The sequence below is a fragment of the Manis javanica genome, chromosome 2, assembly GCF_040802235.1.
Source record: "Manis javanica isolate MJ-LG chromosome 2, MJ_LKY, whole genome shotgun sequence".
Lineage (NCBI taxonomy): Eukaryota > Metazoa > Chordata > Mammalia > Pholidota > Manidae > Manis > Manis javanica.
In genome coordinates this window covers 204,147,649-204,174,003 of record NC_133157.1, presented here as the reverse complement: position 1 = coordinate 204,174,003, position 26,355 = coordinate 204,147,649, and the positions used below count along the sequence as shown (strand labels likewise).

Below are 26,355 nucleotides of genomic sequence, written 5' to 3'. Positions count from 1 at the left end.
TTCCACAACTATTCCCCTATTGTGGGACATTAAGGTTAAGAGATTTTGCTCCTAAAAATAACACTGCAATGAATATTATGAAAGTATCCTAATTTGAATTACTTCCTTTGGATTAACCCCCAGGTGTGAGATAGTCTGCTGCAGAAAAGGAGACTGTGAATGTTTTGTGAGTAATACCACATGTTTTAGGTTCTCCAGAGCAGGGATTTGCTTTATTTAATGTTTGAATCACTAAAACATAATACAATGCCTTGCATATGCTCTTTCTTAATAAGCATTAATTAAATATAAATTTTTATCATGCAAAGGAAGTATTCCTCAAGATTCAGTTTACTAAGACTTGAAAAACTAGGATGGTCCTATTTTTCTCCTTTGATCTATGAAATATACTTCATTAATATTAACCAGTTTTCTAATGTTACATTATCCCTGTGTTCTTGAAATTTATCTATCTTGATAATTCATGTTATTCTTATTATATATTGACTGATTGGAGCTGTTATTATTTCATCTAACTCTTGCTCTCCAAAGAGATTGGTTTATAATTTTGTGTGTTTGTACTAACTTTTCTGAGGCATATAAAAAGGGAGGGGTATGGTGGCAAAATGTCCACATAGTTGGAGAGGGGAAATCACAGAATAAAGTATGGGAGAAAATCACATGGAGAGGTAAATGTATGGGGAGAAAAAAGCAATAATCAAAGCTTCAACACCAGGTTCCATTTTCAGTATCTTTAAGATAACAGCAGTATTCACAATAGCCAAAACATGGAAACAACACAGAGGTTCAGCAAGAAATAAATGGATAAACAAATGAGGGTATGTGCATACAGTGGAATATTATTCAGCTATAAAAAGGAATGTAGTACTGATACATCCTATACAATATGGATGAATCTTGGAAACATGCTAGGTGAAAGAAGCCAGATACAACAGGTCACATATTACATGAAATATCCAAAATAGATAAACCATAGACAGAAAATAGATTGGTGGTTACCAGAAGGGGAGATGGGGGAGCAACTGCTTAAAACATATAGGGTTTTCTTCTGAAATATTATATATGTTTTGTAACTAGATATGGGCAGTCTTGCAGAACATCACGAATATACTAATTACTACTGAATGGTTTACATTAAATCATTAATCATATATTATGTGAATTTTGTCTCTAAGAATCCAGTTTGTACATTTTTTAAATTATAGTCAGTGTTTTTTGTGTCTTACCCAAGAAATATTTGGTGACCCAAGGTCATGACAATATTCTGTGTTTTCTTCTGCTGTATGATTCTGGATTTTAGGTTTAGGTCAAGTGACTCTTTTCAAATTAATATCTATATATAGTATGACTAAGCATTTATTTATTTTGCATACAGAGAACCAGTTGTTACTGCAGGATTTGTTAAAAACTTTCCTTTCCTCTTTGGATTAACTTGACTTTTTGGTAGCAAATCAATTAACTGAATATATGTCAGTCTGTTTCCAGATTTTACTGTGTTCCTTTGCTCTATTCAGCCTGTCCTTATACCAATACCACACTGTTTAGATCACTAAATTTATATCTACCAACTTTTTATCCCCCTCAAAATTTTGGCTATTCTAGGTCTTTCAAATTCCCATTTAAATTTTATAACCAACTACCTTGTCTGCTTGTTGAGATGAAATTTTATTAGATGCTGTTGAGTGGGATCTCCTACATGAATTACCTACTTAGTACTAGAGAGCTGATCAGAACACGATTATTAATGTGTGGTCGTGGAAATGGAGCAATTCTTCTATGATTGGGGATGTGGCATCTTGAAAGCCTAGTTGGAGCGGGTACGCCATGGAAGTATAAAGGGCTTGAACCTATAATTTAACTTTGACAAAGTTATGTAAATTTTACTAATACTTCTGTGATTGAGAGAGTAGACTGGTCTAAGATGGTTTAGAAAGAAAAAGGTTTTGCTTTATTTCATTCTTTCTTCTCCTTTGTTGTAGGTTACAAGAGAAATGCCAGAACATGAGCAGGAAACAGCTCAGAGAACAAATATCTGGCTGTAAGAGAATGACGCAGCAACATCAGAAACAGCTGGTGAATCTGGAAAATAATCTAAAGGCTAAGATGGATGAGCATCATCACAGATTAGAGAAAAATCCTGAAACTGAGCATAACAACTTTGCAGCAAAAATGAAGAAACTTATCAAGAAACATCAGGCTGCTGTGGAAAAAGAGGTAGCTGACCAGTATTACTAATGTATTTATTCTAACTTGTGGCTATTTCAAAATTAACCAAGATGGCATTTTGATGTTAGGGTATCTGTTCTCCAGAACCAGCAACTCAATTGGGGAAAGGGAGAAATATTTATATAACAGGTAAAATATCAAGTGCTGAGTCAGGAATGAGTAGATATGGAATTATGTCCTGATAACTTGATACTTTTATCATGTAACAATGGTTAAGTCAGGTAGATCAGATTAAAGATGATGATGTGAGAGGTGAGACAGAGGCCTCCTTCCAAAACCACATATAATATGAAATTATAGTTAATACAACTAACCCTAAAAGATCAACAGGAAAGAAGGCAGCACCAGACTGCTTACACCTGGAGAAAAGAACAGACCTCAAAAAGCATAACATACCAAAGCCATGATCTGAGGGGACCCATGCTCTTCCCCCACCCCAGCTCACTGGCAGAAGGAAGAGAAATGGAGTGAGGAGGGGGTAGAAGCCTAAGACTACTGAACACCCAGCCCTGGAGATCTGCTGTGGGAGCACAAACCTATATTGCATTGTGCTCTGGAGATTAGTGGGGTTCAAAAATTAAGACACGAGGAATACTTGGAGAGATTGAGATTCCAGCCACTTGTGGAAAACAGGGATCCACATCCAACTGCTCTGAGACAAAAGAGAGGCAGGCAGTATGAGAGACTTCCTAACAGTGAGAGGGCTACTAAATGGGAAGGATTGCAGAGGGCTTGCTGCTCAGGAAAAAGGACAGGTAGACAAAATTGTCCAGGTGCACTCTGCCCAGCAGGTTGGGAACTTTTGAGGAATTTCAGGTGCTCCATCCCCCTGGCTGGCTACCCAGCTCTGAAGCCTTCCACCATGATATGCAGCATGCTGCAACTTTTGGCCAGATGGCACTGGTTCACAAACCAGCTGCCTCTTCCCTGGCATCAGTCCAGCCAAGGGAGGCCCTGCCTACAGCAGCTACAAAGGCAAAGCACAGAGGGTTACACCTGTGTACTTGGCCCACTGGTCTGTCTGTGGAGAGGGACACAGTAGCTTGGAAGCAGGAAACAGCTCTTCCCAATACCCAGTCACCAGCACCACACCCAGCAACCACCGACATTGCTCCATCGGCTAAGGAGCCCCAGAGAGTAGACCTTCTGGGCACTATAGGGTGCCACATACAAATATGAAATGTCAAAGGAGACTGGTTCAAACCCAAATCCTCAAAACACCAGAAAAAGGGTCAAATGAACATGAACTCATCAACCTTCCTGAAAGAGATTTCAAAAAAAAATCATAAACATGACCATGTACATAGAAAAAACATTCAAGGACTCAGGAATGAATTCAGGACAGAGATCCATTCATTAGAGAGTACAACTGGGGGATTTAAAAGTGGATTAGATACAGTGAAGGAGATGGTAAATGAAAAAGAAATTGGAGAAGAGGAATACAAAGAAGCTGAGGCTCAGAAAAAAGGATCTTTAGGAATGAAAGAATATTGAGAGAATTGTGTGACCAATCCAAATGGAATACTATTCGTATTATAGGGGTAACAGAAGAAGAAGAGAGAGAAAAAGGCAGTGTCTTTGAGGAGGTAAGTCCTGAAAACCTCCCCAATCTGGGGAAGGAGATAGTCTCTCAGGCCATGGAGGTGCAGAGATCTCCGAACACAAGGGACCCAAGGAAGACAACACCAAAACATATAATAATTAAAATGGCAAAGATCAAGGGTAAGGACAGAGTATTAAAAGAAGCCAGAGAGAGAAAAAAGACCACATACAAAGGAAAACCCATCAGGCAATCATCAGACTTCTCAGCATAAACCTTCCATGCAAGAAGGGAGTGGCATGATATATTTAATGCAATGAATCAGAAGCAAGAATACTCTACCCAGTAAGATTATCATTTAACGTTGAAGGAGAGATCAATTTCCAGATAAGCAAAAGCTGGGAGAATTTACCTCCCACAAACTGTCTCTGCAGTGTATCTTGGATGGACTGCTATAGATAGAAGTATTCCTAAGGCTAAACAGCTGTCACCAGAGGTAATAAAACCATATTAAAGAAAGCAGAGCAATTAATTCCTAAGTAAATGCAAAATTAAGTCAACCACCTCAATGTAGGTTAAGGGATAGACAAAGAGTACAGAATATGATACCTAATATATAAAGAATGAAGGAGGAAGAAAAAGGAAGAGAAAAAAAATACAACCTTTAGATTGTGTTTGTAATAGCATGCTAAGTGAGTTTAGTTAGACTCTTAGATAGTAAGGAAGTTACCCCTGAACTTTTGGTAACCATGAATCTAAAGCCTGCAATGTCAATAAGTACATACCTATTGGTAATTGCCCTAAATGTAAATGGTTTGAATGTACTAATCCAGAGACATAGAGTCACTGAATGGATAACAAAACAAGACCCCTCTATATGCTGCCTACAAGAGACTCACTTCAAACCCAAGACATACACAGACTGAAAATAAATGGATGGAAAATGATATTTCATGCATCAAATAGGGAGAAAAAAGCATGAGTTATAGTACTTGTATCAGACAAAGTAAACTTCAAAACAAAGAAAGTCACAAGAGACAAAGAAGGACATTACATAATGATAAAGGGGTCAGTCCAACAAGAAGATATAACCATTATAAATACCTATGCACCCAACACAGGAGCACCTACATATGTGAAACAAATACTAACAGAATTGAACATGGAAATAGAATGCAATGCATTCATTTTAGGAGACTTCAACACACCACTCACTCCAAAGTACAGATCAACCAGCCAGAAAATAAGTAAGGAGACAGAGGCACTGAACAACACATTAGAACAGATGGACCTAACAGGTATCTGCAGAATGCTCCACCCAAAAGCCATAGGATACATGTTCTTCTCAGGTGCACATGGAACATTTTCAAGAATAGACAATACACTAGGCCACAAAAAAGAGCTTCAGTAAATTAAAAAATATTGAAATAGAACCAGCTTCTCAGACCACCAAAGTATGACACTAGAAACAAATTACTCAAAGAAAATGAAAAAGCCTACAAACCCATGGAGGCTTAACAGCATGCTCCTAAGTAATCAAGGGATCAAAGACCAAATAAAAACAGATCAAGCAATATATGGAGACAAATAACAACACTAATTCAACACTGCAAAATCTGTGGGAAGCAGCGAAGGCCATGCTAAGAGGGAAGTATATTGCAATACGGGGCTGCCTCAGGAATGAAGAAAAATATGATATGAACAGTCTAAATTCACAATGAAGAAAACTAGAAAAAGAACAAATGAGGTCCAAAATCAGTAGAAGGAGGGACATAATAAAAATTAGAGCTGGCCTAAGTAATATTATGAATGGAATCATGACATTATGTAATGTCTCTCTTTACTCCTTGTAATTTTTCTAGCTCTGAAGCCCTGAATATTTCATGTAGTATTAATATAGCCTTCAGCTGTCTTTTGTTTAATATTTGACATTTTCCTAATGGAGGTCAGATTCTCTTAGCTTTCCTTCATCTAAGTCTTTCCCTCTCTCTCTCTCTCTCTCTCTCTCTCTCTCTCTCTCTCTCTCTCTCTCGTGTTTTGCATTCATTCTATAAGACTTTGCTTAGGTAAAGGATTCTCTTCTGGGTTGGCAGTTCTTTCCTTTCCTCACTTTAATCATTCAACATTCTGTGGCCTACATTGTGTTTTATGAGAAATCTGTGATCATTCAAATTTTATCTTCTCTTTGCTTTTTAGCATTATGACATGTTTAGGCTTATCAGGCCTAGCTGTTTGTTACTGATTTTGAGTTTACACCTTAACAGGCCTACATTCTTTTGAAATTTCTCTGTTTGGGGCTTGCTGAGCATCTTGAATCTCTAAATTTATGTTTTTATCAAATCTGGGATCTTTTCTGCTTTTAGTAAGAATACTTTTCTCTAAAACATAAAATCTTTTCCTTTATAGAATACCTATAATGTGAAATTTAGACAATTCGATACTGTCCCACAAGTTTCTAAGGATGTATTCATTTTTTACAATGTTTTTTCCTCTATTTTCTTCAGTGTAGATAATTTCTGCTGCTCTATTGTCGTCAAGTTTCCAGACCCTTCTATAATGTCTTTTCAGTGGTTGAGCCCATGCAATTTCTTTTGTAATTTCTGGTAATCATATTTTTCAGTTCTGAATTTCTCAATGTGGGTCTTCTTTTATAGTTTTTATTTTTCTGCTAAGAACTTCAGTCTTTCCAATTATTTCAAGAGTGTTAACCATTATCACATTTACTATGGTTATAATAGCTGCTTTAAAGTCTTATGTGATAATTCCAACATTAGGCATCTCAAAATAGGCATCTGTCCTTTCTTTCCCTTGAGAATGTGTCACATTCTCAAGTGGTGTATGTGTGTGTTGTTTGCTTTAGCATGTGCAGTAAATTTTGGATTTTATTCTGGCCATTTTGAATATGATATTGTCATTTCTGAGTCATGTTTGCATCTTCTGGAGAAGGTTGATTTGTTTCTTTTAGCAGACACCAACCAGTGTAGATGACAAGCTCTGTCTCACCTTCTGTGGGTGGTGGTTCTAATACCAGGTCTACTTTCAAAACTTTCCCTGTGCTCTTTGCATTTGCCCTGTGCTATGTCTCTCAGTGATAGTCTAGGACTTAGGCAGTAGTATATATCATACATTATTAGTTCTCTTTCTCATAGCCTTTGCTATACTTTATGAGTCTATTTTAAACAAACACAAGTTGTTATTTGTATTACTTTATACCTAGAATAGGGATGTCTTTTCCAGTTCTTTCTTCTCCATGATTTCCCCCATTCTCTTCAGTTTCCAGTGGCCTTTTCCCAGTTACTTTGATCAGAAAGACACAGACGCCTTTGGACTTCTGCATTGTACAGTTCCCACGTAACTGGGGCTGTCCTTGCATAAAGTGCAGAAAGAGGAGGGAAAAGGAAACAAAACATAATGGCAATTCCCCTCATACTGTTTGGATGACAGAGGCCCTGTTTCTAGCTTTTCTGGCCAGAGAGAAAGGTTTTTCCTGTTCCTCTGGCACTGCAAGTCTAGGGCTAAGAGGTAAAAGAACAGGAAAAAAACTAGCATATTTCCTCACCATCTCCAGATCACAGGGTCGGTCCCCTTTGGGACAGAAGAAGGGGACTCCTTTTAAGGGTTTTCTTGTCATCAGCACTATCAAAATAGTTACTCAGGCAACTCTTAGGCCAAAGCCAGGAGATAGAGGATAACAGAATCAGAAAACTCATGACTACACCCATTATGCTTCAGGTTTTGACTTCTCCTCCCAATTATTTATATTACCTGTTTATGGAATGTTGATATCCCTTGGCCATTTATATATTGGTGGATTAGGTACTTTCTGAGTGATTTGAATGATATGTATATACTTAAGGAATATTAACCCTTAATTAACCCTTAATCAGAATGTTTGCATTCTTGTGTTTGACTCAAATTTTTTGACATAGAAATTTTTTAAATGTCTTAGTCTTTTGTAGATTAAAAAACTTTGCTAACAGCCATTTGGATAGTCTCCCTAATCAGAGTATGTGTTGGAGTTTTATAAATATTGTTTTATTTTTGTCAAATTTAGAACAAAATTTCTTAAATTTATGAAAGTGATTGATACAAAAATTTAGGTAATACAGATGTCTGGGCTAACAGGTAATGCTCTTCACAGCCCTACTTACTTTAAGAGAGCAATATATTAGCAATTCATACAGATCCTTCCATACTTTGTTCATAAGTTTTCAATATATATATATAACTGAGGTATTACTTACATGCAGTAAATGCATCCACAAGTGTACAGTTGGAGTTTTGTAAAGTCTACACTTGCATAATTCACTATCCCAATAATACGTAGAATATTTTATCATCCTGTGAAGTTCCTGTGGCCTCTTTTGTATTCACATCCCCTTTTCTGTCCCCTATGAGCCGCAACCATAGATCTATCACTTTAGACAAATTTTACCTGTTAGAGAATTTAGGGGAATTGTATAGTATGTACTATTTTGTTTCTGGATTTGGCTGAACATAATGCTTTCCATAGTCACCTGTGTTGCAGCCATGTATCAGTACTCTACACATTTTTATTACAATGAATAGTATTTCATTGTGTGAATATACCATAATTCTATAATACATTTACTTACTGATAGATATTTGTATTATTTGCAGTTTGGGGCAATTATGAATAAAGCTGCTGTCTACTAGATCCTGTGTGCGAGTGTTATAATTTCTTTTGAGTAAATGATAACTAGTTAAAGACTTGCTCTATCATAGTAAATGTTTATTTAACTTGATAAGCATCTCTTAAATTTTCCAAAATAGTTGTACAGTTTTACACTCCCATCAGCAATGTAATGAGTTTCAGTTCCCTACATCGCACATTTATTATTTTTTAAATCTATTTTATTTTTATTATCTTTTGGTATCATTAATATACACTTACATGAACAACATTGTGGTTGCTATACTGCCTTCCCCGTGGCCCCCCCCACATTATGTGTGGTAATCATAACGCCCCTTTTTCCCCTTATCCCTCCTTTCCCACCCATCCTCCCCAGTCCCTTTCCCTTTGGTAACTGTAAGTCCTTTCTTGGTGACTTGTGATCTGAAGACTACCATTAGGCCAAATGGTTTCTCTTCCCTTGTATGAGTGAGATTTTGTAAATCTGAACATAAATGAGGGAAAAATCAGTCAATGTGACTTTAAAGAGGGCTACCAGAATTCAGTAGAAATTATAAATGTCAATAAAGGAAGAGTTCTCAGCTTCAGTTTCTTTTTCTAGACAGTGTTCAATAAAATTAGTTTCTCACAAAGAATCATTTCCAATGCAGACCTATTGTAGTGATTTCATAAAAGTTCAGACAACAAAACCAGACACACAGCAAAATAGACTTCAATCAGTAATCCCTGTGCACTAGAGGCAAGTCTGCTAAATGTACAGCACACTCTTCATCATTTTAAGGAATCTGAGCCTGAGAAACTTCCAGTTCTTCCCAACTCAGAGGGCCTTTTCAAAGGCAATGCTACAAACTGGTGGGAGCACTACCACGTTAGATGAGGAAAAACAGAATAGTGAATTTGTTTTTCTTTAATAATGATCTGTATTTTGGTAAGCAGCTCAAAGATGGCAACCCAAGATGTGACTTTTCCCCTTAGAGGAAGAAGTTTATCTAAAGAACAGAAACCTCCTTACATCACTAATAGAGAGTCATACTTATATACTTAAACATATGATTTCCTGAATTGAATACACACTAGACACTTTACATTGGGAGAATGGGACAAAAATATGCAGGACCATGTAAAATTCCTAGGAAAGGGCTGCTGTGTTGGGCCACATCTGTGCTTATACGGTAGCGGCTCAGAAGGGGCAGAGGGTGCATGAAGAACTATTAGCAAGCAGGAAGAGGCAGCTGGAGAGAGAAAACCCCCTGCCAACACCACATCCCTCTCCCAGTGGCCACTGCCTGTTGATTTTAGTTTAGGGGACCCTTAGATGCCGTAGCAGTAATTCCTTTCTTGCCTGTTTTGGTCCTCAGCAAAATTAATAGTTATTAGTACTAATGGAGTACAGGAAGCACAAGGATCAATGGCATCACTAAGAAAACTGTAGAGATAGCGCACATGAAGATTATGTGATTGGTTATCATCTTTACAGAGGAATCGCCAGCAGTGTTTTTCAATTTCCATGGTTCATTTCTCTCTGCATCACTTATTTTTTACTGTATCACCACACAGACCCATGGAAACACTAACTGGCTCCATCCCCAGTACTATTTTACTGCATTGCAACTTATGGACCCACATTTTACCCAACTTTCTTTCCACAAGTGCTAAGAGGGTATTAAAAAAGAAAAGATAGCATCTAATGACCATCTTTTCATAAATATCAACCCAGAGTACTCACTCTTAAGAAACACATGCATTCTTGCCTTAACTGAGGACAGAAATAACCAAGTAACAGAACCTTAAGTGCCCTGATGTTAATGTACAGTATGAGATACATCCACCTATGTATACACACATATAGGCACTCATGTGTATAAACAATATATACATACAAATGATAATAGCTATACCAAAAATGTGCGTACTTAACAGCTTTTTAAAAAGCCAGTAGATCATGGTATAATACAATTTATTTCCACTAGTGAATGGCACATAGGGAGAAATGGAAAAGAGGTGTTTCAAGTACAATAAAGTCATATTTCACAGGTGAAAATGAACATAAAGAGTATTATTCCAGTGTCCAACACAATGTACTCTATGAAAGTTTAAAATGCCAGACATTTAGTACTTAAAGCAGAAAGTTGCTAAAGTCTGTCTTATGGTCTGATAACGACACTCATAATAGAGTTTTTGGTTTTTGAAAAGGGGGTGAGGAAACAGGCGGGAGTGGGAAAGAGTGTCAAGGACAGTTTCTTAGTGTGCTGAGTGGTGTTTACCTGATGTCTAGGCAGCTGAACGTCATCATGATTACGCTAAAAAGTTCAATTTATGGTAAATCCTTGGCTTAGAGTACTAAGCATATTGTACCTGTGGGTGTGGCTTTAAATGCAGGGCTATTCATCCCCAGGTATAGAAATTACTAAAAATGAATGGCAGCTCTGAATAAAAATAATATAAATACATTTTCCAGCTAACCTCACGTACCAATGAAAATACCTGTAGACACTAATTTGGGGATACAGCTGGTTTTAAAAAAGGGAGAGAAAATATGTATGAAAGGAAGGGAACCCAATTAAGGATTATCTCAAGGTATGAGGTTTTACATTTTCAAAATGTTAACTTAAAAAAAGGGAGAGATAGTGAACACAGGAAACTTTTTACTGCCAAGTTCTGGATACCAGATATAGCATTTACAAATTTCTGATATGCTGGACAAGTTTCCCATATTTTTTATTTTCTTAAACATATACATTAAGTGAACACCAACACCGGGGAGGAGGTAGTATTAGTTTAAACAAAGGCTGACATTTGTACACTGATTGAGAAAGTGCCTGCTTCTTTCTTCAGGATCTTTCAAAATCCTTCAAATTTTCCTGCTTTTACTCTTTCATGATTCCTACCATGATTGAGATTCCTCAGAAGTTAATCTTACAAACACACACAAACCAATCTGAACTAATTTGAATCTTTTTGTTAACTATATATATTTTAATTCAAATTAACTTAATGGAATACTCCAGGTATAGTGATGTAAAACTGGTTGCCACACAATTTAGTCTGATTTGTGTGGCAAAAACAAAGCCCTACTGGACAGACATTTGGACTCAGTATTCAATCACGATGTTACAAGTACATATATATAGTCTGCATGAACTCAGTAATTCAGTTTGACTAATTTAAGTCCATTTCGATTTTAGAGTTTTCTATGCAAAACTGGTCTGCTTCAGTAGTGTAAAGGAGCCAGACCTAGTAAGAATTTTTTAAAAGGTATCAAATTCCATTATATTTTTGGACATTTTATAAATTCTAAAGCTTGGTCCTCTCATTTTCCTCTAAACATGTAGATATCTCAATTTGTCGGAGATACTGTACAATATTTGAATGCAGAAGAGACATTGAAATAATTAAAAGTCCCTTTCAGTAGAATCAAGTACATGTTATGTCCACCTAAAAACTGGTCATCTGAACCGTGGCCAAGAGGACGACGGACCAGAGCGCTACATGGAACGCTGCCTATGACTGTGTGTGAATTCTACTGTGACTTGGTTTTAAAAATATTTACACTAAAATATTAATTTTTCTCCCAGTTCCCTTTAAAGGAATGCTAGAAACTCCTAAAGGGGTGGATTCAGGCAGACTGGACTGACGTGCCTGGAGAAGACTTACATTGGTTGAGAAAACCAAGATTTCAATGGTGATTAGTCTGGTCTAGGCGGAGAGCATCACTGAGAGGCCGTGGAGAATTCGACCTGGGAGCCCTCTGTGAAAAGCAGGAATCTGTCAGCAGCAGGGCTCCTGGTTCTTCAAGACAACTGGGGAGAGGGCAGGACAGTGACCTAAAGGAACTTTGAGTGCTCACTGGGAAGGACATTTTTTCCCTTCAAGTCATATTCATGGCTCCCCACCCGCCTGCAGCTCAGTCTCCACACTAGCGGTGGGACCCCAAGTCACACCTTACTGTCAGCATCGGGTGGATTCTTCATTGCAAAACAAAACAAAACAAAACATACCCCTCTCTGGAAAAGAGAAGTTAGCTTTTGTCAAGAGATTTCCTGACCACCATAACTCACTATGGTTTTTTTTTTTTTTTTCAATTTGCCAAACTTGCTGGTTCCTTTTCAGTAGTACTTTAGCACCGAGGCTTTAGACTTCTGGAAGTGGTGTTTCTGTCGTGTGATGTTCACATGATGCCAAGCAATCACTAAGTCTCAAGGAACTGGAAGTTTGTAAAGTATTGCAGCAACAAAAAAGCAATTAAAAAAAAAGAAGAAGACCTGCACATGCAGCAAAACCTACAGTGGTGCTGAGGGTTAGTCAGCAGCTGGTATAGTCACAGGCTCAGTGACTCCTGGCTCACTATGGCAACTAAGCACTTAAATAACAGGCTATTCTACTTGTAAACAGGAGACCCCATAAACCAAAAGGGGTAATCGAATTATGTCTAAGTAGTGTGATGAGAATTCCAGGAGATGGCGGTCTGTAAATACGGCATCATTCAAATACTTCCGGCATTTCATTTGTATTGGCTATATATGTTTGTTTTCCTATAAACAAAGTAAAAGTACAGTTTGGGGTCTTGGAAGTTAACAGAGCTTAGCTCAGCTAGGATGACATATCGCAGCATTAGCAACAAAACGTCAGGATATATATAGGCTTCATCTCCACACTCTGCTACTGAACAAACCCATCATATGAGCTTTCAGGGGCCCCTCTCACCCTTTTTGTCTTCCCCTTTGGAGGCTCACAGGTTTGATGATGCAATTTCCACAAAACCTGTGGTCTCCTGAAGCACCTCCATCTCACCATGCCACAAAGAAGGCACAATTGAATGGACCAAAAAAAAAAAAAATCACTGACAAGCTTGCAGCATGCAGAAAAAGAATTAGGTTGTCTTCTACTCTCTGAAAGAGTCAGTGCAACCCTTTAGTGTTCATGGATTTCCACTTTTTTCCTACTCCAAATGAGGCCAATTTTATCAACAAAAGTCAGACAAAATACATTTATTTAATAAACAAAATACATTGGTGAGGGTATACAGGTGTGTTTCCATAATAAGTTGTTTTAGCACATGCTGCCTGCTGTGAGTGGCTCATAAGAACCTGGGGTATACAGAGAAAGGCTTTAGATCTTTTACAAATTTCTTAGGATAGAGTTGTCCAAAAGTGATGACTCAAGCCACGTTGCTGGATTGTTTTTGCAGTTTTCAGAAAATACCCCCATCTAACCAGTTTCTTTTTACCATGTGCACTGTATGTGTGCATGTGTGTGCATATTTGATAAATACACATACACACCAATTCCCCTTTACATAAAATTTCCCCAAAAGTTAAAACCAAAACAAAACACAAAACCTGGCAGCTAAATACTATGACATCCCAATTAGTAAACACAAAACAGAACGCTTTACAAAAATGAATAAAATATACCATATGTACTCAGCTTCCACATGGTAGTACCCAAGTGAGGAGGCTGCTTGTGATGATGTCTATAGGGAGTTTCTTTTGGTGGACTGTTCAGTGGAAAGACCATTCTCAATTCTTTTGATTTGGTTGTTGATCCATTGATTATTTAGGAGCATGTTGTTAAGCCTCCATGTGTTTGTGAGCCTTTTTGCTTTCTTTGTGCAATTTATTTCTAGTTTTATGCCTTTGTGGTCTGAGAAGTTGGTTGGTAGAATTTCAATCTTTTTGAATTTACTGAGGCTCTTTTTGTGGCCTATTATGTGGTCTATTTTGGAGAATGTTCCATGTGCACTTGAGAAGAATGTGTATCCTGTTGCTTTTGGGTGTAGAGTTCTATAGATGTCTATTAGGTCCATCCGTTCTAGTGTGTTGTTCAGTGCCTCTGTGTCCTTACTTGTTTTCTGTCTGGTGGATCTGTCCTTTGGAGTGAGTGGTGTGTTGAAGTCTCCTAAAATGAATGCATTGTATTCTATTTCCTCCTTTAATTCTGTTAGTATTTGTTTCACATATGTTGGTGCTCCTGTACTGGGTGCATATCTGTTTATAATGGTTATATCCTCTTGTTGGATTGAGCCCTTTATCATTATATAATGTCCTTCTTTATCTCTTGTGACTTTCTTTGTTTTGAAGTCTATTTTGTCTGATACTAGTACTGCAACACCTGCTTTTTTCTCCTTGTTTTTTGCATGAAATATCTTTCTCCATCCCTGGACTTTTAGTCTGTGAATGTCTGGGTTTGAGGTGAGTCTCTTGGAAGCAGCATATAGATGGGTCTTGCCTTTTTATCCATTCTATTACTCTGTGTCTTTTTATTGGTGCATTCAGTCCATTTACATTTAGGGTGATTATTGAAAGATATGAACTTATTGCCATTGTAGGCTTTAGGTTTTGTTTACCAAAGGTTCACGGTTAGCTTCTTTACTACCTTACTGTCTAACATCACTCACTTCTTAAGCTATTATAAACACAGTCTGATGATTCTTTATTTCTCTCCCTTCTTATTCCTCCTCCTCCATTCTTTGTATGTTAGGTGTTTTTTTTGTGTGTGTGTGTGTATGTGCTCTTTTGTGTTTCCTTTGACTGCTTTTGTGGGTAGTTCATTTTATTTTTTGCCTTTAGTTAGTATTTCATTGCTCCTCTTTCTTTGCTGTGATGTCATTTTCTCTGGTGATATCTGTTTAGCCTTACGAGTGCTTCCATCTGGAGCCGTCCCTCTAAAATACCCTGTAGAGGTGGTTTCTGGGAGGCAAATTCCCTCAACTTTTGCTTGTCTGGGAATTGTTTAATCTCTCCTTCATATGTAAATGATAATTGTCCTGGATACAGTATCCTTCATTCAAGGCCCTTCTGTTTCAATGCATTAAATATATCATGCCATTCTCTTCTGGCCGTTAAGGTTTCTCTTGAGAAGTCTGATGATAACCTGATGAGTTTTCCTTTGTAGGTGACCTTTTTTCTCTCTCTGGCTGCCTTTAATTGATCTTTGCCATTTTAATTATTATGTCTTGGTGTTGTCCTCTTTGGGTCCCTTGTGTTGGGAGTTCTGTGTGCTTCCATGGTCTGAGAGGCTATTTCCTCCCCCAGTTTGGGGAAGTTTTCAGCAATTAATCCTTCAAATACACTTTCCCTTTTTCTCTCTCTTCTTCTTCTGCTACTCCTATAATGTGGATATTGTTCCATTTTGATTGGTCACACAGTTCTCTTAATATTGTTTCATTCCTGGAGATCCTTTTATCTCTCTCTGTGTCAGCTTCTCTGTGTTCCTGTTCACTGATTTCTATTCCATTAATGGCCTCTTGCATCTCGTCCATTCTGCTTTTATGTCCTTCCAGAGATTGTTTTATTTCTGTATTCTCCCTCCTTAGCTCTTGCATATTTCTCTGCAAGTCCATCAGCATGGTTATGACCTTTATTTTGAATTCTTTTTCAGGAAAATTGGTTAAATCTATCTCTTCAGATTCCCTCTCAGGGGAGGATGTTGGGTTAGTCTGGTCTGTATCAAATTCTGCCTTTTCATGGTGATAGAGGTAGTCATAGGCATTTGGCATGTGCGTCAGCTGGGTGATCAAAGTCCCTTTCCACTTGCTCCTGGCCTTCTTTCCTGGGAGAACGGCGACCCCTAGCAGCTTTTACTGGGAAGCTGCATGCAGACAGGGTCTCTGATTCTTGCCCCGCTACTGTGAAGTAAGCTCCGTGCAGTTGCTGTGGGTGTAGCCATTTTTAGGCCGCAGCTCTGCTCTGGTGGGGCCAAGCCAGAGGTGGAACAGGCAGGAGGCCATTTATCACTGTGAGGGGCCTCTGAGCTGTGTTGTTGCCCAGGGGCTCGAGGCGCTTGGAGTGCCCCGGGATTCCCAGCTACTGGGTTGAGTGTGCTGGGATGCCTCCGTCCAGCTGTAAGGCCCCTGTCCTTTTAAGACCTTCAAAAAGCACTCGCTTTTCTTTTGTCCCAGGTGCGCCAGCTGAGGGGACCTGCTCGCAGGTTTTACTGTTCAGTTTCCTTAGTATCCAGCACACCACGCACTGTGTGTCCGTGCTCTGGTGTAGATGGCTAGGGCTGGGTATTTAGCAGTCCTGGGCTCCCTCTCCCTCCCTGCTCTGACTCCTCTCCTCCTGCCAGGAGCTGGGGTGGGGGGGTCGCTTGGGTCCTGCCAGGCTGTGGCTTGTATTTTACCCCCTTCGCGAGGCACTGGGTTCTTGCAGATGTAGATGTAGCCTGGCTGTTGTACTGTATCTTCTGGTCTCTGTTTTAGGAATGGTTGTACTTGTTGTATTTTCAAAAATATATATGTTTTTGGGAGGAGATTTCTGCTGTCCTACTTATGCCGCCCTCTTGGCTCCTCCTCACCATTCTCAATGACTAAGTTACGTGTAAGACATGTGTGACCCATTGGATATTTTTCAAGTGTTCCATCCATCCCCCAGCAGCTGTCCGCCTGAAAACCCGAAGGCTATTGCGAACTCCCATACTGCTACCTCGGGGTACCCCATGCATTGACTCAGAAGGGTGACCTGCATGTCTGGGGACCCACCTTGCACTGGATGGCCCCAGGCTTGTGGTAGGCCACCTATGGGATGCCCCCTGTGAGGAGCTCCGGGGGAGCTGTGGCTGAACGCCTCAGGGGCAAGGTTAGAAAGGATGTTTCTAAAACCTAGTCCCTCGCTTTCAGATTTGAAAGCATTCATCTCTTTTGCTCGACGCTCCAGCAGGCTTCGTATCCTTTCAGTGCACTCATTCTGTGATGTCAATATCTCTTCTTCCATCTGTTGTGGGTTGGTGGGGGGAAGCAAAAAGAAAGCTCATTTATTTAAAAAAATCTATAAACTACAGAAACAGTAATTTTTCTGGTTTAAAGGGAATCATATAAATGTCCCCTCTGGCTATTTTAAAGGATGTACATTTAAAAATCAAAGAGATGTACTGTAGGAATCATATATAACTTATATTGCTAAAATGTGTAAAATCAAGTTCTTAAAAGCAAAGGTAATAATCTCTATTGAAATAATAAATCAAGGCAATTATCATCAATGGCTACCAAATCCATTAAGTAAAAAGACTGAAAAAGAAAATGTGTAAGGAGAATCTAGCCTTATTAGATACACCATAAGGTCACTCTAATATAATAAATATGGTATTGGTATAGGAACCAGTAATTAGTAAAACAGAAACAGAATGAAGTTTGTAAGTTTTTAATGCAGGACAAAAGCACTAATTAACTTAATGGGAAAAGCAACACAGGCACAAGTGGCTAACCATCTGGAAGAAAATAAAAATGGAACCTCATCTGATACCATATTCCAGAAAGATCAGAGCATTAAGTGAAAAACAAACGAAAACCATAAAGTTTCCATTAAAAGTTAGGAGACTCTATGTACTTAGAAATCAGTGGTTGGGTAGCTGTCAGAATCAGTTTTGGACAACTCAAAGGTTTACAAATATATATAGCTGACTAGAAATAGTTTTTAGTGTGAAAAAATACACAATAAAGTCAATGACAATGGGAAGAAGTTGATGGAGAAATTGTTAATGAATGAGAATATCTTAGCCCACTCATCAAATATGACCTCAAAGTGGGACTAGACATTATATATCTTTTGATGTGATGCAAAAGGAAGTGTAACGCAGTAACCCTTATGAAAATTCCTCGCAAAAATTTTTAAAAGGAAAAAAAATTAAAGTAAATATAATCATGCCGCTAGATCTAATTACCAGTTTACAGGAATTGCAAAGTAAAGAGGAATGCATTAAATGACACCTTGAGGGTGGAATCAGCCAAATTCAAATGCGAGAATTCCTACAAAGCAAGTGAGCCAGTCCACAATAATAAAAAAAGGGCACGGGAGACTAAAAGGCTTAAGAGACAATCAAATGCAATGTCTACGCCATGTTTGGGCCCCAATCTAAATAAACCAAGAAGACCTTTTTTTTAGATACAAAGGGAAATCTAAGTATGGACTGAGTATTAGGTAATCTTAAACATTTATTATAATTTTGTCAGTTAACACAATGGAATTATGACTATGTTGAAGTAAAAGAGTCCTTATTTCCTTATCTGTGTTGGGAGTAAAATGATTCTATGCTGGGATTTGCTTTAAAATATTTCATATACTCTGCCCCCTATTCTGCTCCCCTAAAAAGCCACATGTGGAGTGGGGAAACAGACGAAATATAAGCAAGATACTGATAACTGTTGAAGTTGGGTAATGAGTATTTGGGGACTTCATTGTACTAGTTCTTAATAATTTCACTAATACTTTTTGTGTATGTTTGAAAATTTCCATGATACAAAGTTTTTAAAAAACAAGAAATAAAGAGTATTTGTAAAGAAGTATTAAATTAGGTTTCAAGATACTTGAGGACTTAAGCCAATAGTCATTCTTCTCTACACAGAAATCTAGCTCAACAAATGTGCTTAATTTTTATATATCTTTTTTTTTACTAAGTTATCATTGATATACAATCTTATGAAGGTTTCACATGAGCTACATTGTGGTTACAACATTCACCCATATTATCAAGTCCCTTCTTATGTATCATTTTTTTAAGTGCCCTTTTAAAAACACACAATTTAGCATGGAAACAAACGCAAATAAGAAACTGCCACATAATATGGTAAGATTTAATAACAGATTTATAAGGTAAAGCAGAAATACAAAGGGATGGAGTACTTCACTCTATAGGGGAAGAGGAGTAGGGCAAAGAAATCTTCTCAGAGAAGGTGACAGAAACTGGATTCGGAAGGAAAAGCACAAGTTTACCAGAAGACAAGGGAAGGGAAAGATATTTTCAGCAGAGGGAACATGGGCAAAGGCATGCAGAATGATAAAATGTGTGTGAGGAATTACAAATAGGCCAGAATGGACTTTGGTAGGGTGAGTTTGAAAATTATTAAACTGTAAGTACTAAAGTGTTACAAAGGTTTAGAGAGGGCACTTCCTAATGAAGGTTGAAAGAGAACCTAGATTAGACAAATGCTTCTTCTAAGGGAAAGATATCAAATTGTTAACTGGTGATTTCTGAGTGGTGAGATTAAAGACATTCTAATTTCTACTTGTTTCTCTATAATTATCAAGTTTAAAAAAATATGTATTTGTAAAATAACTTTTCCACTCTTTTAATATCTACATATAAAATACCCAATTCATATAGAATTAAATTTATATATCTGTAAGGATTCAAATAACTTCAAATTTTTCTTTTAAATCTTTTCTATTTTAAAATTTCAAAAATCCATTTATTAAGAACATTTAATTCAAAGGACCTAATAAAGGATAGGTTTGTACTGAGTATTTAACTAATTTGAATGCCCTGTATATTATTTGAAGGAAACTTATGACAAAAATATTAAACACATTAATGCTTATCCACTTTTATCCAGTAAGGACAGCTTAAGTTTTGTTTGCTAAATTAGTTTTGTCATTTAAGAAACTCAGAATATTTTTCAATAAAAATTAAAACTAAGATTTGTGATAGGTTAATTAACACCCATTTCTTTGAAAATATCTTATTTTTTACTGTAAATAAGGAAGGTGGTTTCACTGGATATAAGACTTCTGAGACTTCTCTCCTAACCTATCTTCTCTGAAATCAAATGTGTGAATATTTTCAGTTCGGAAGGTCCTATAAGATATTCCAATTGTCAATTCTTATTTAAAAACTACCAAACATCTTGTTGATATTAAGTGAAATATTCAGGGAAAATTAGAGGAAGTGTTAAGACAAAAAAAAGCCCATTTATACTTTGGAGATACTGCCACTTTTTATGCATGTATGAAATTCACATAGTTATGTTGTCATTTTGCTGAAACTTTAATGTAAATGAAGCACAAGGAAAGTTGCAGTAAGACCTCATGTGAGCCTCAACTGAGGCGTCCTCTGTTGGTGTCTCGACCTGGAGGACAATTCTTGGTTCATTTGGAGGCTGAAAGCAATCTTCAAACGGAATTATTATACGTCTAGAAACAACTAACATTCTCTCTGGTTCCACCTCTATTGTCAGATGACTGTTTCTTATCTGTACAACCAGTAGGCACAACGTACAGAAAATACGGATGTTACAATGTTTTCAAATCATACCATGGGTATATCACTGCCTTGGCAGTTGCCAACTGACTGACCCCAAACTGCTTTATAGTGATGCACCTCACTTGATATATAAACATGAGCCCTGAAAATCAAGTAGCAACTCAAAGCACTGTAGATTTATTCCACTGTTTCTTTTATTATTTTTAATACTAAATAATCTTATTCATGTCAATTATCAAATACAAACCACCAAAACCAATCTACCATATTAATATAGCCATTATAAGTATTAGTTCAACTCACTTTAAGTGTGATTTGTCTTTATTTTATTCAACACCTCATAAGCATTTTTCCAAATTAATACTACCTTTATAGCCATTATTTAAATGGTTGAGTAAGATTTTATTAAATGGCTTGGTCATAAGCACTTAATTATTTTAGATGGTTAGGTGTTTTAAACCATTATAAACTTTGCCATAATTAACATATTTATGTGTATTGTTTTTCCTGTATTCAGGATTTCTTTTCTCTAAATTCTCTAAATTCTTTGCTTAACATTTTCAAAGATCAATATATACTTCCAAATTGCTTTCCAAAATGCATTAACAATGTATGAGAGTGCCACTGTACTTCTGGCAATGGTATCAGCCCTATGCCAACATTTTACCAGATTTTGTAGAACATAAAGGCCTTAGTTCATATATTGAAATAAGACTACAACTAAGATACTAATTAGCACTCTTAAACTCGGAGCCACTAGGTGGAGCTAAAAATACAAATAAAAGAGTACCAATATTTCTCTCATAACACTGTTACTCAAATACTATAGGTTTCTCTTTTGGTGATAATTTTGAAGCATAAGAGATGGAACTTTAGATTAAATTTTAAATATGCAAGTTGAAATCAGGCAGATTTATGAATTCTGTACATGGGACAACTACATTTTTCTAAAAATTTATATGTGTTTCTGTGTCCCCATGTTGAATGAGAAACACAATTGAGATAATTTTTAGAGGCAAGTAACTCTTAAAGACCCAGTAATAAAGACAGCTGTGCCAGAGAAATAGCAACACCTTATTTAGGTGGAGTTTTTAAGAACATATTTTTTTTAATAGAAATGAGGAATTCTATTTTTATCACAAGAACTGTAGAAAGTAGAGGAAAATCTATGGGCCAATTAATGGTCCAGAAGCAATGACAATTTTTAATAGACAAAACCATTAGGCACGAGTTAACTTACAGTGGACCTAAGACCGTGAACTTAAGGCTCTGGATTTCTGGAACATAGCATTCAATCCTGGATACAACTGATATTCTACTACTACTCAGGACAAATGCCTTTCCTCTCTTTTTTTCTCAAAAGCTTCTACCCATTGTTCTTTCTCCAATACACACACACACACACACACACACACACACACACACACACACACACATACAGCCTCAGTACCTTAAAGGACAGAAGTGAATTTAGGGATTCAGGGTCAAATATATATGACAAAGAATAAGTAAAATAAATAAAGCTACATCTAGAAATAGTATTTTCAACCTGACTCTTCATCTGTGTAAAACTGGTTTTACCTTCTCTTTTCTAGTAATGCATCAATCTGTACAGTTTCAGACCAGGGATGAATGAATAAAGTATATTTCTGATCCCTTTTCCTTGTCTCTCTCAAGCAATTACTAAAGTTTTTTCCTTCACTATCCAAGTTTCTCTCCAATTTCTTTAGGTACAACTAGGTACACAAAGAAGTGAGGAAGCCGGAGCCAGAGCTATCCTTTTACAATTCAACTGTCTTCGCATAACTCCACATCATTCCTCTAGCAATTACTACTTAAGTATATTCCTTTAATATATCACACTCATTAATTTTAAGGATCATTACTGAATCAGTAATTTTAAAGAAAAAGAAAACACTACCAAAACTAGAATTAAGGAAATATGGTATTGTCAAGACAATCTAATGCCACCTCTGTCATCATGAAAATATATTTATGAAATGATTTTGATGAAAGCAAATACTGCCACAATTACTTTTTTCTATTATGTATACCTGTTGTTTTAAGAGTGCCTTGCGGAGGGAGACCCTCTCTTCAAGCTCCCGAAGCTCTTGAGCGTGTTGTGCCTCAGCCTGCATTTTGATCTTGCTCTGAAGTTCAGTCAACAGCTCCAGTTCCTGCTGCAGCTGCGTTTTCAAAGCCTGGCACTCTGCCTCCTGTGCTTCATCCAAATGCCGCTGAAAGAGAGAAAGAAAACATATATCCTCCTGTGAGCTGCCTTCTCATGACCTATGGAAAGGAGGAGGTGTAAGTGAAGACAGACTACTCTTCCATAGGGCACAACTGTTCTCTTTTACATCTTGGAGTAAACCTCTCTGGAAAAGGAAAACACAGCAACCAATGACGGCGTTATAAGAATAAAGCTATCATAAGCTATTTGGATGATGCCTAAATAATCATTATTTTTTAAAGAAAAACATAAAATCTGATTGATATAAGACTGTGAATCTCTTCTCTCCAATGGAAATAACTACACAACAGGGACAAGCACGCCACAGCTTATGGGCCAAATCTGAACAGCTACCTGATTTTTTGTTTTTGTTTTTCAATAGTCCACTAATTAGGAATGGTTTTTTACATTCTGAAATGGTCACATTTTAAATGGCTATGTAAATACCCACATAATAACCTCAACTTTTCCTCCTAAAATATTTACTATCTGGCCCATTAAGAAAATAGTCTGTAAACTTACATAGCAACTATTTTGTAGCTGCACTCAAATGTGACCATCTGGATTCCCGGTAAAGTACTACTTTTTGAACACTGCTTAACAAAGTTGCTTCTTCAATCTTGATGCGCTGTTGGTATATGTACTGAACCTCTGCAAGGCACCAGCAGAGAGCCTATGTGGAGCCTCATGTCCAAATGTATCAAAGAGAATTACATATGCATCATGCATATTTCCAAGCAATGCTGAGAACAAGAAGAATATGGGCCACCATCACTATTTCCCAAGGTGCAGCAGAGTTTTCATTTCCAACTTAATATTTCAATTGTTAGGATTATATTCAGGCGGTGGAAGGAAAGGGGCACTAAATTTGTTTTGCCTAAGTAAAATAAATTTACAGCTCGAGTGGAGAGCATTTCATTAATGTTGTGGTCATACCGCTCAGTTAAGATGGCTAAGTTTTGGGTCTGCTTCTCCTTAGGGTTTACTCTTTAGCACCACGAACAAAAACCTGAAAGTCAGCTAACTAATCTTTCAAAGGTCAAAGAAAAGTTATAAGGCAAGGGAAGGGACAACCCTTCTTGTGGTAATGATAGCAGACATGAACTACATAAACATTTTTGAGATAAAATAATTTGAGTTCAGAAACAGAATAACTCTGGCTTTAAATCACAGGTTAATTATTCTATGAACTCAAGTTTCATAGAACAAAACTTAGCAAGATGAGATCTATTTGATAAGGTGTACCCATCAGGCCTACAAGTAACAACACTCATTTGCTACACAAAGGCAGAACCTACAGTTGAAATTATTTACCTCAATATATATACTGCCAGATATTGAATGGTTGACTAAGTCTGCAAATGCATGTATGACCAAACACTCTTGTCAGGGAACTAGTACACACTCTTTGCTCCATTACTACAAAATCAAATATATATCCTTTTCTGCATTTTACACCAATTGAGGTACTAAGTCATAGTCATGTGCCTTTATTCTGTGAAGGGTCAAGAAATGTCTAGAAAGAAAGACAAACTCTTGGTTTAGTTACTCTTAGCACTGCTCTTAAATACTGCCCTTGGTTAATAAAATTCCTCCAAGTTAGCCAGAAATGGAACAATGAAATTTAGAATTCTCTTCTGACTTTGTGTAACAGCCTCCATTCTTTAAAAACCTTTTAAATATTCAAATATATTGCCAAGAAAACTATAGTCACTCCATATCACTAGCTAATGACAAAAAGGAATGCCCTGGAAAATTTTTTCGACAAGATTAATACTTATACCAAGAACAAACTATATTCCTCAATGTTTCACTCAAGTGAAAGCAGGATAAACATGTTCCAGTTGTTTCTTAATCACTTAATACTGAGAAAACATCACCTGATGGCAGCTGAAGAAATGGCAGATAAACAATAGGTGTTTACCCAAGTTATTCCTCAGAAATGGTGCCCCAATGTCTACAAATACTGTCAGCTTACCTAAGTGTGCAAACTGAAGTCCTCCTATCCCCCTTAAAGTCTTGGAGAAAGTTGGAATAGTTGCAGCTATTGAAGTTGAACTACTACTTAGTAAGTACAAATTTACCTAAAAAGGTTACAACTATTACTTATGTAAATGAAATGACATGATGTTAAAATAGAGTCTGTTTTCTCCAAGAAGGGACTAGGGTTACCAAAGGGAAGGGGTTGGGGAACGTGGGTGGGGAGGGAGGGAGAAGGGGATTAAGGGCAGTATCATTAGCACTCACAATATAGTGGGGTCACGGGGAACGCAGCACAGCACGGAGAAGACAGCAATGACTCTATAGTGTCTTACTACGCTGATGGACAGTGACTGCAGTGGGTTGGGGGGGACTGGATAGTATGAATGAATGTTGAAACCACAATGTTGTTCATGTGAAACCTTCTTAAGATTGTTTATCAATGATACCTTAATTTAAAAAAAATAGTCTGTTTTGTTCAAATTGTGCAAGTATATAGATATATACAACTAAGAGGAACATGGTGATTTTCTTTCCGACTAAAGTAACAGAACAATCTCTTTTATGGAAAATCTTGACCTTATGTATCATGAGAGGGACGCTTCCTATCTGAAGTCTGACTACGATTGTGAGACGTTATCTTTCCCCTCGATTTTTTAACAGTATCTGTGAAAATCAGACTAGTGTCTACAAGCATTCAAACTGAGAAGGCTGCCACAGCAGGGAACCAAAAGGAAGGGTTAAACCGCAAACAAGTAACCTCTTCCAAGCCCCAGAGAAATGAAGTCATATCAGATTTATGGTCTGACCAAAGAAAACTAAACAAGCTTTCAGGTTGGTTTACTTCTGGGCGCTGCTCACTTTAAAACTGTAATTCATTTTATAGACATGCTTTAAATATCTTTTGGTGGGAAACCCTACTATGTACCCACTACAAAGACAAAGTAAATCTGGAAAATCATTATGAATTCTGATTGTGATAAGCATTAACTAATGACGGTTATGAGGGTAGTCAACGTACGAGCCACTCTGTAAACAATGTTCATTAGCTGTTTTGAAGATACAGCAAAGTATAAAATTTGACTTAGATTCACAAGGAAAGGGCAAATCTTAGCTTTGGTTCTGTGTTTTGTTCAGGACAACTTGTATGAATGGAGTTGAATAGGAATCAGAGACACCACTAGGTGTGGTTTAGCTTCTGGTTTGGACACAGATTACTTCTGTGAGTGAATTTCACTTCACTTTAGGAGAGTTATTCAGGTAAGTGTTGTTACCTGATAGTTTTATAGTTAAATGGTCAAAGAGTTTGAAAAGGGGGTAAAGAAGATAGTGTGGAACCGGGGCTTTATTGGATGTAAACACAAGTTTACAATGTGCAGACATGTACAGATTAACTGAGGTACTACTGTGGGTGACAACATATATAGTGGGTCATTTTGGTTTTTTGTTTATTAAGATTCATGTGATTATACTTCACATATTCATTACAAGTTATAAAATTTGAAAATTCCTTGGAATTGTTAACTCTGGTTGATTTTGGTAGAGGGGGCCGGACCAGGTGGCCTAAAGAACAAGGAGAGGGAAACCTTTAACTTTATAATAAATACACTTTGGCATCATATAAATATATTTCTCTATCAAAGCAAATACAAAATTTAAAGTCCTTTGATATTATATATCACCAGCACTTGTCTTTCCTTATTTGTCTACAAGACAGCATATAATACCTTGCTTCACTCTGATGTACTAATT

General features: G+C 37.2%; 1 protein-coding gene across 5 annotated transcripts in view; it reads right to left on the bottom strand.

Annotated features, from left to right (window-relative positions):
• The window catches only part of LOC118969304 (serine/threonine-protein kinase TAO1-like), a 92,361-nt gene that overhangs the window by 20,241 nt on the left and 45,765 nt on the right, over positions 1-26,355 (bottom strand). For 3 of the 5 annotated variants that reach the window (XM_073230036.1, XM_073230037.1, XM_073230039.1), the window contains 2 exons: positions 22,448-22,630; positions 15,977-17,131 (listed from right to left, as the gene is read on the bottom strand). In XM_073230036.1, the coding sequence (XP_073086137.1) occupies positions 16,769-17,131; positions 22,448-22,630 (546 nt within the window). In that variant the 3' untranslated portion in view covers positions 15,977-16,768. Of the gene's footprint in view, positions 1-15,976; positions 17,132-19,196; positions 20,301-22,447; positions 22,631-26,355 lie in introns of those variants that run through there. The other 2 variants (XM_073230038.1, XR_012128401.1) reach the window with 2 other exon arrangements.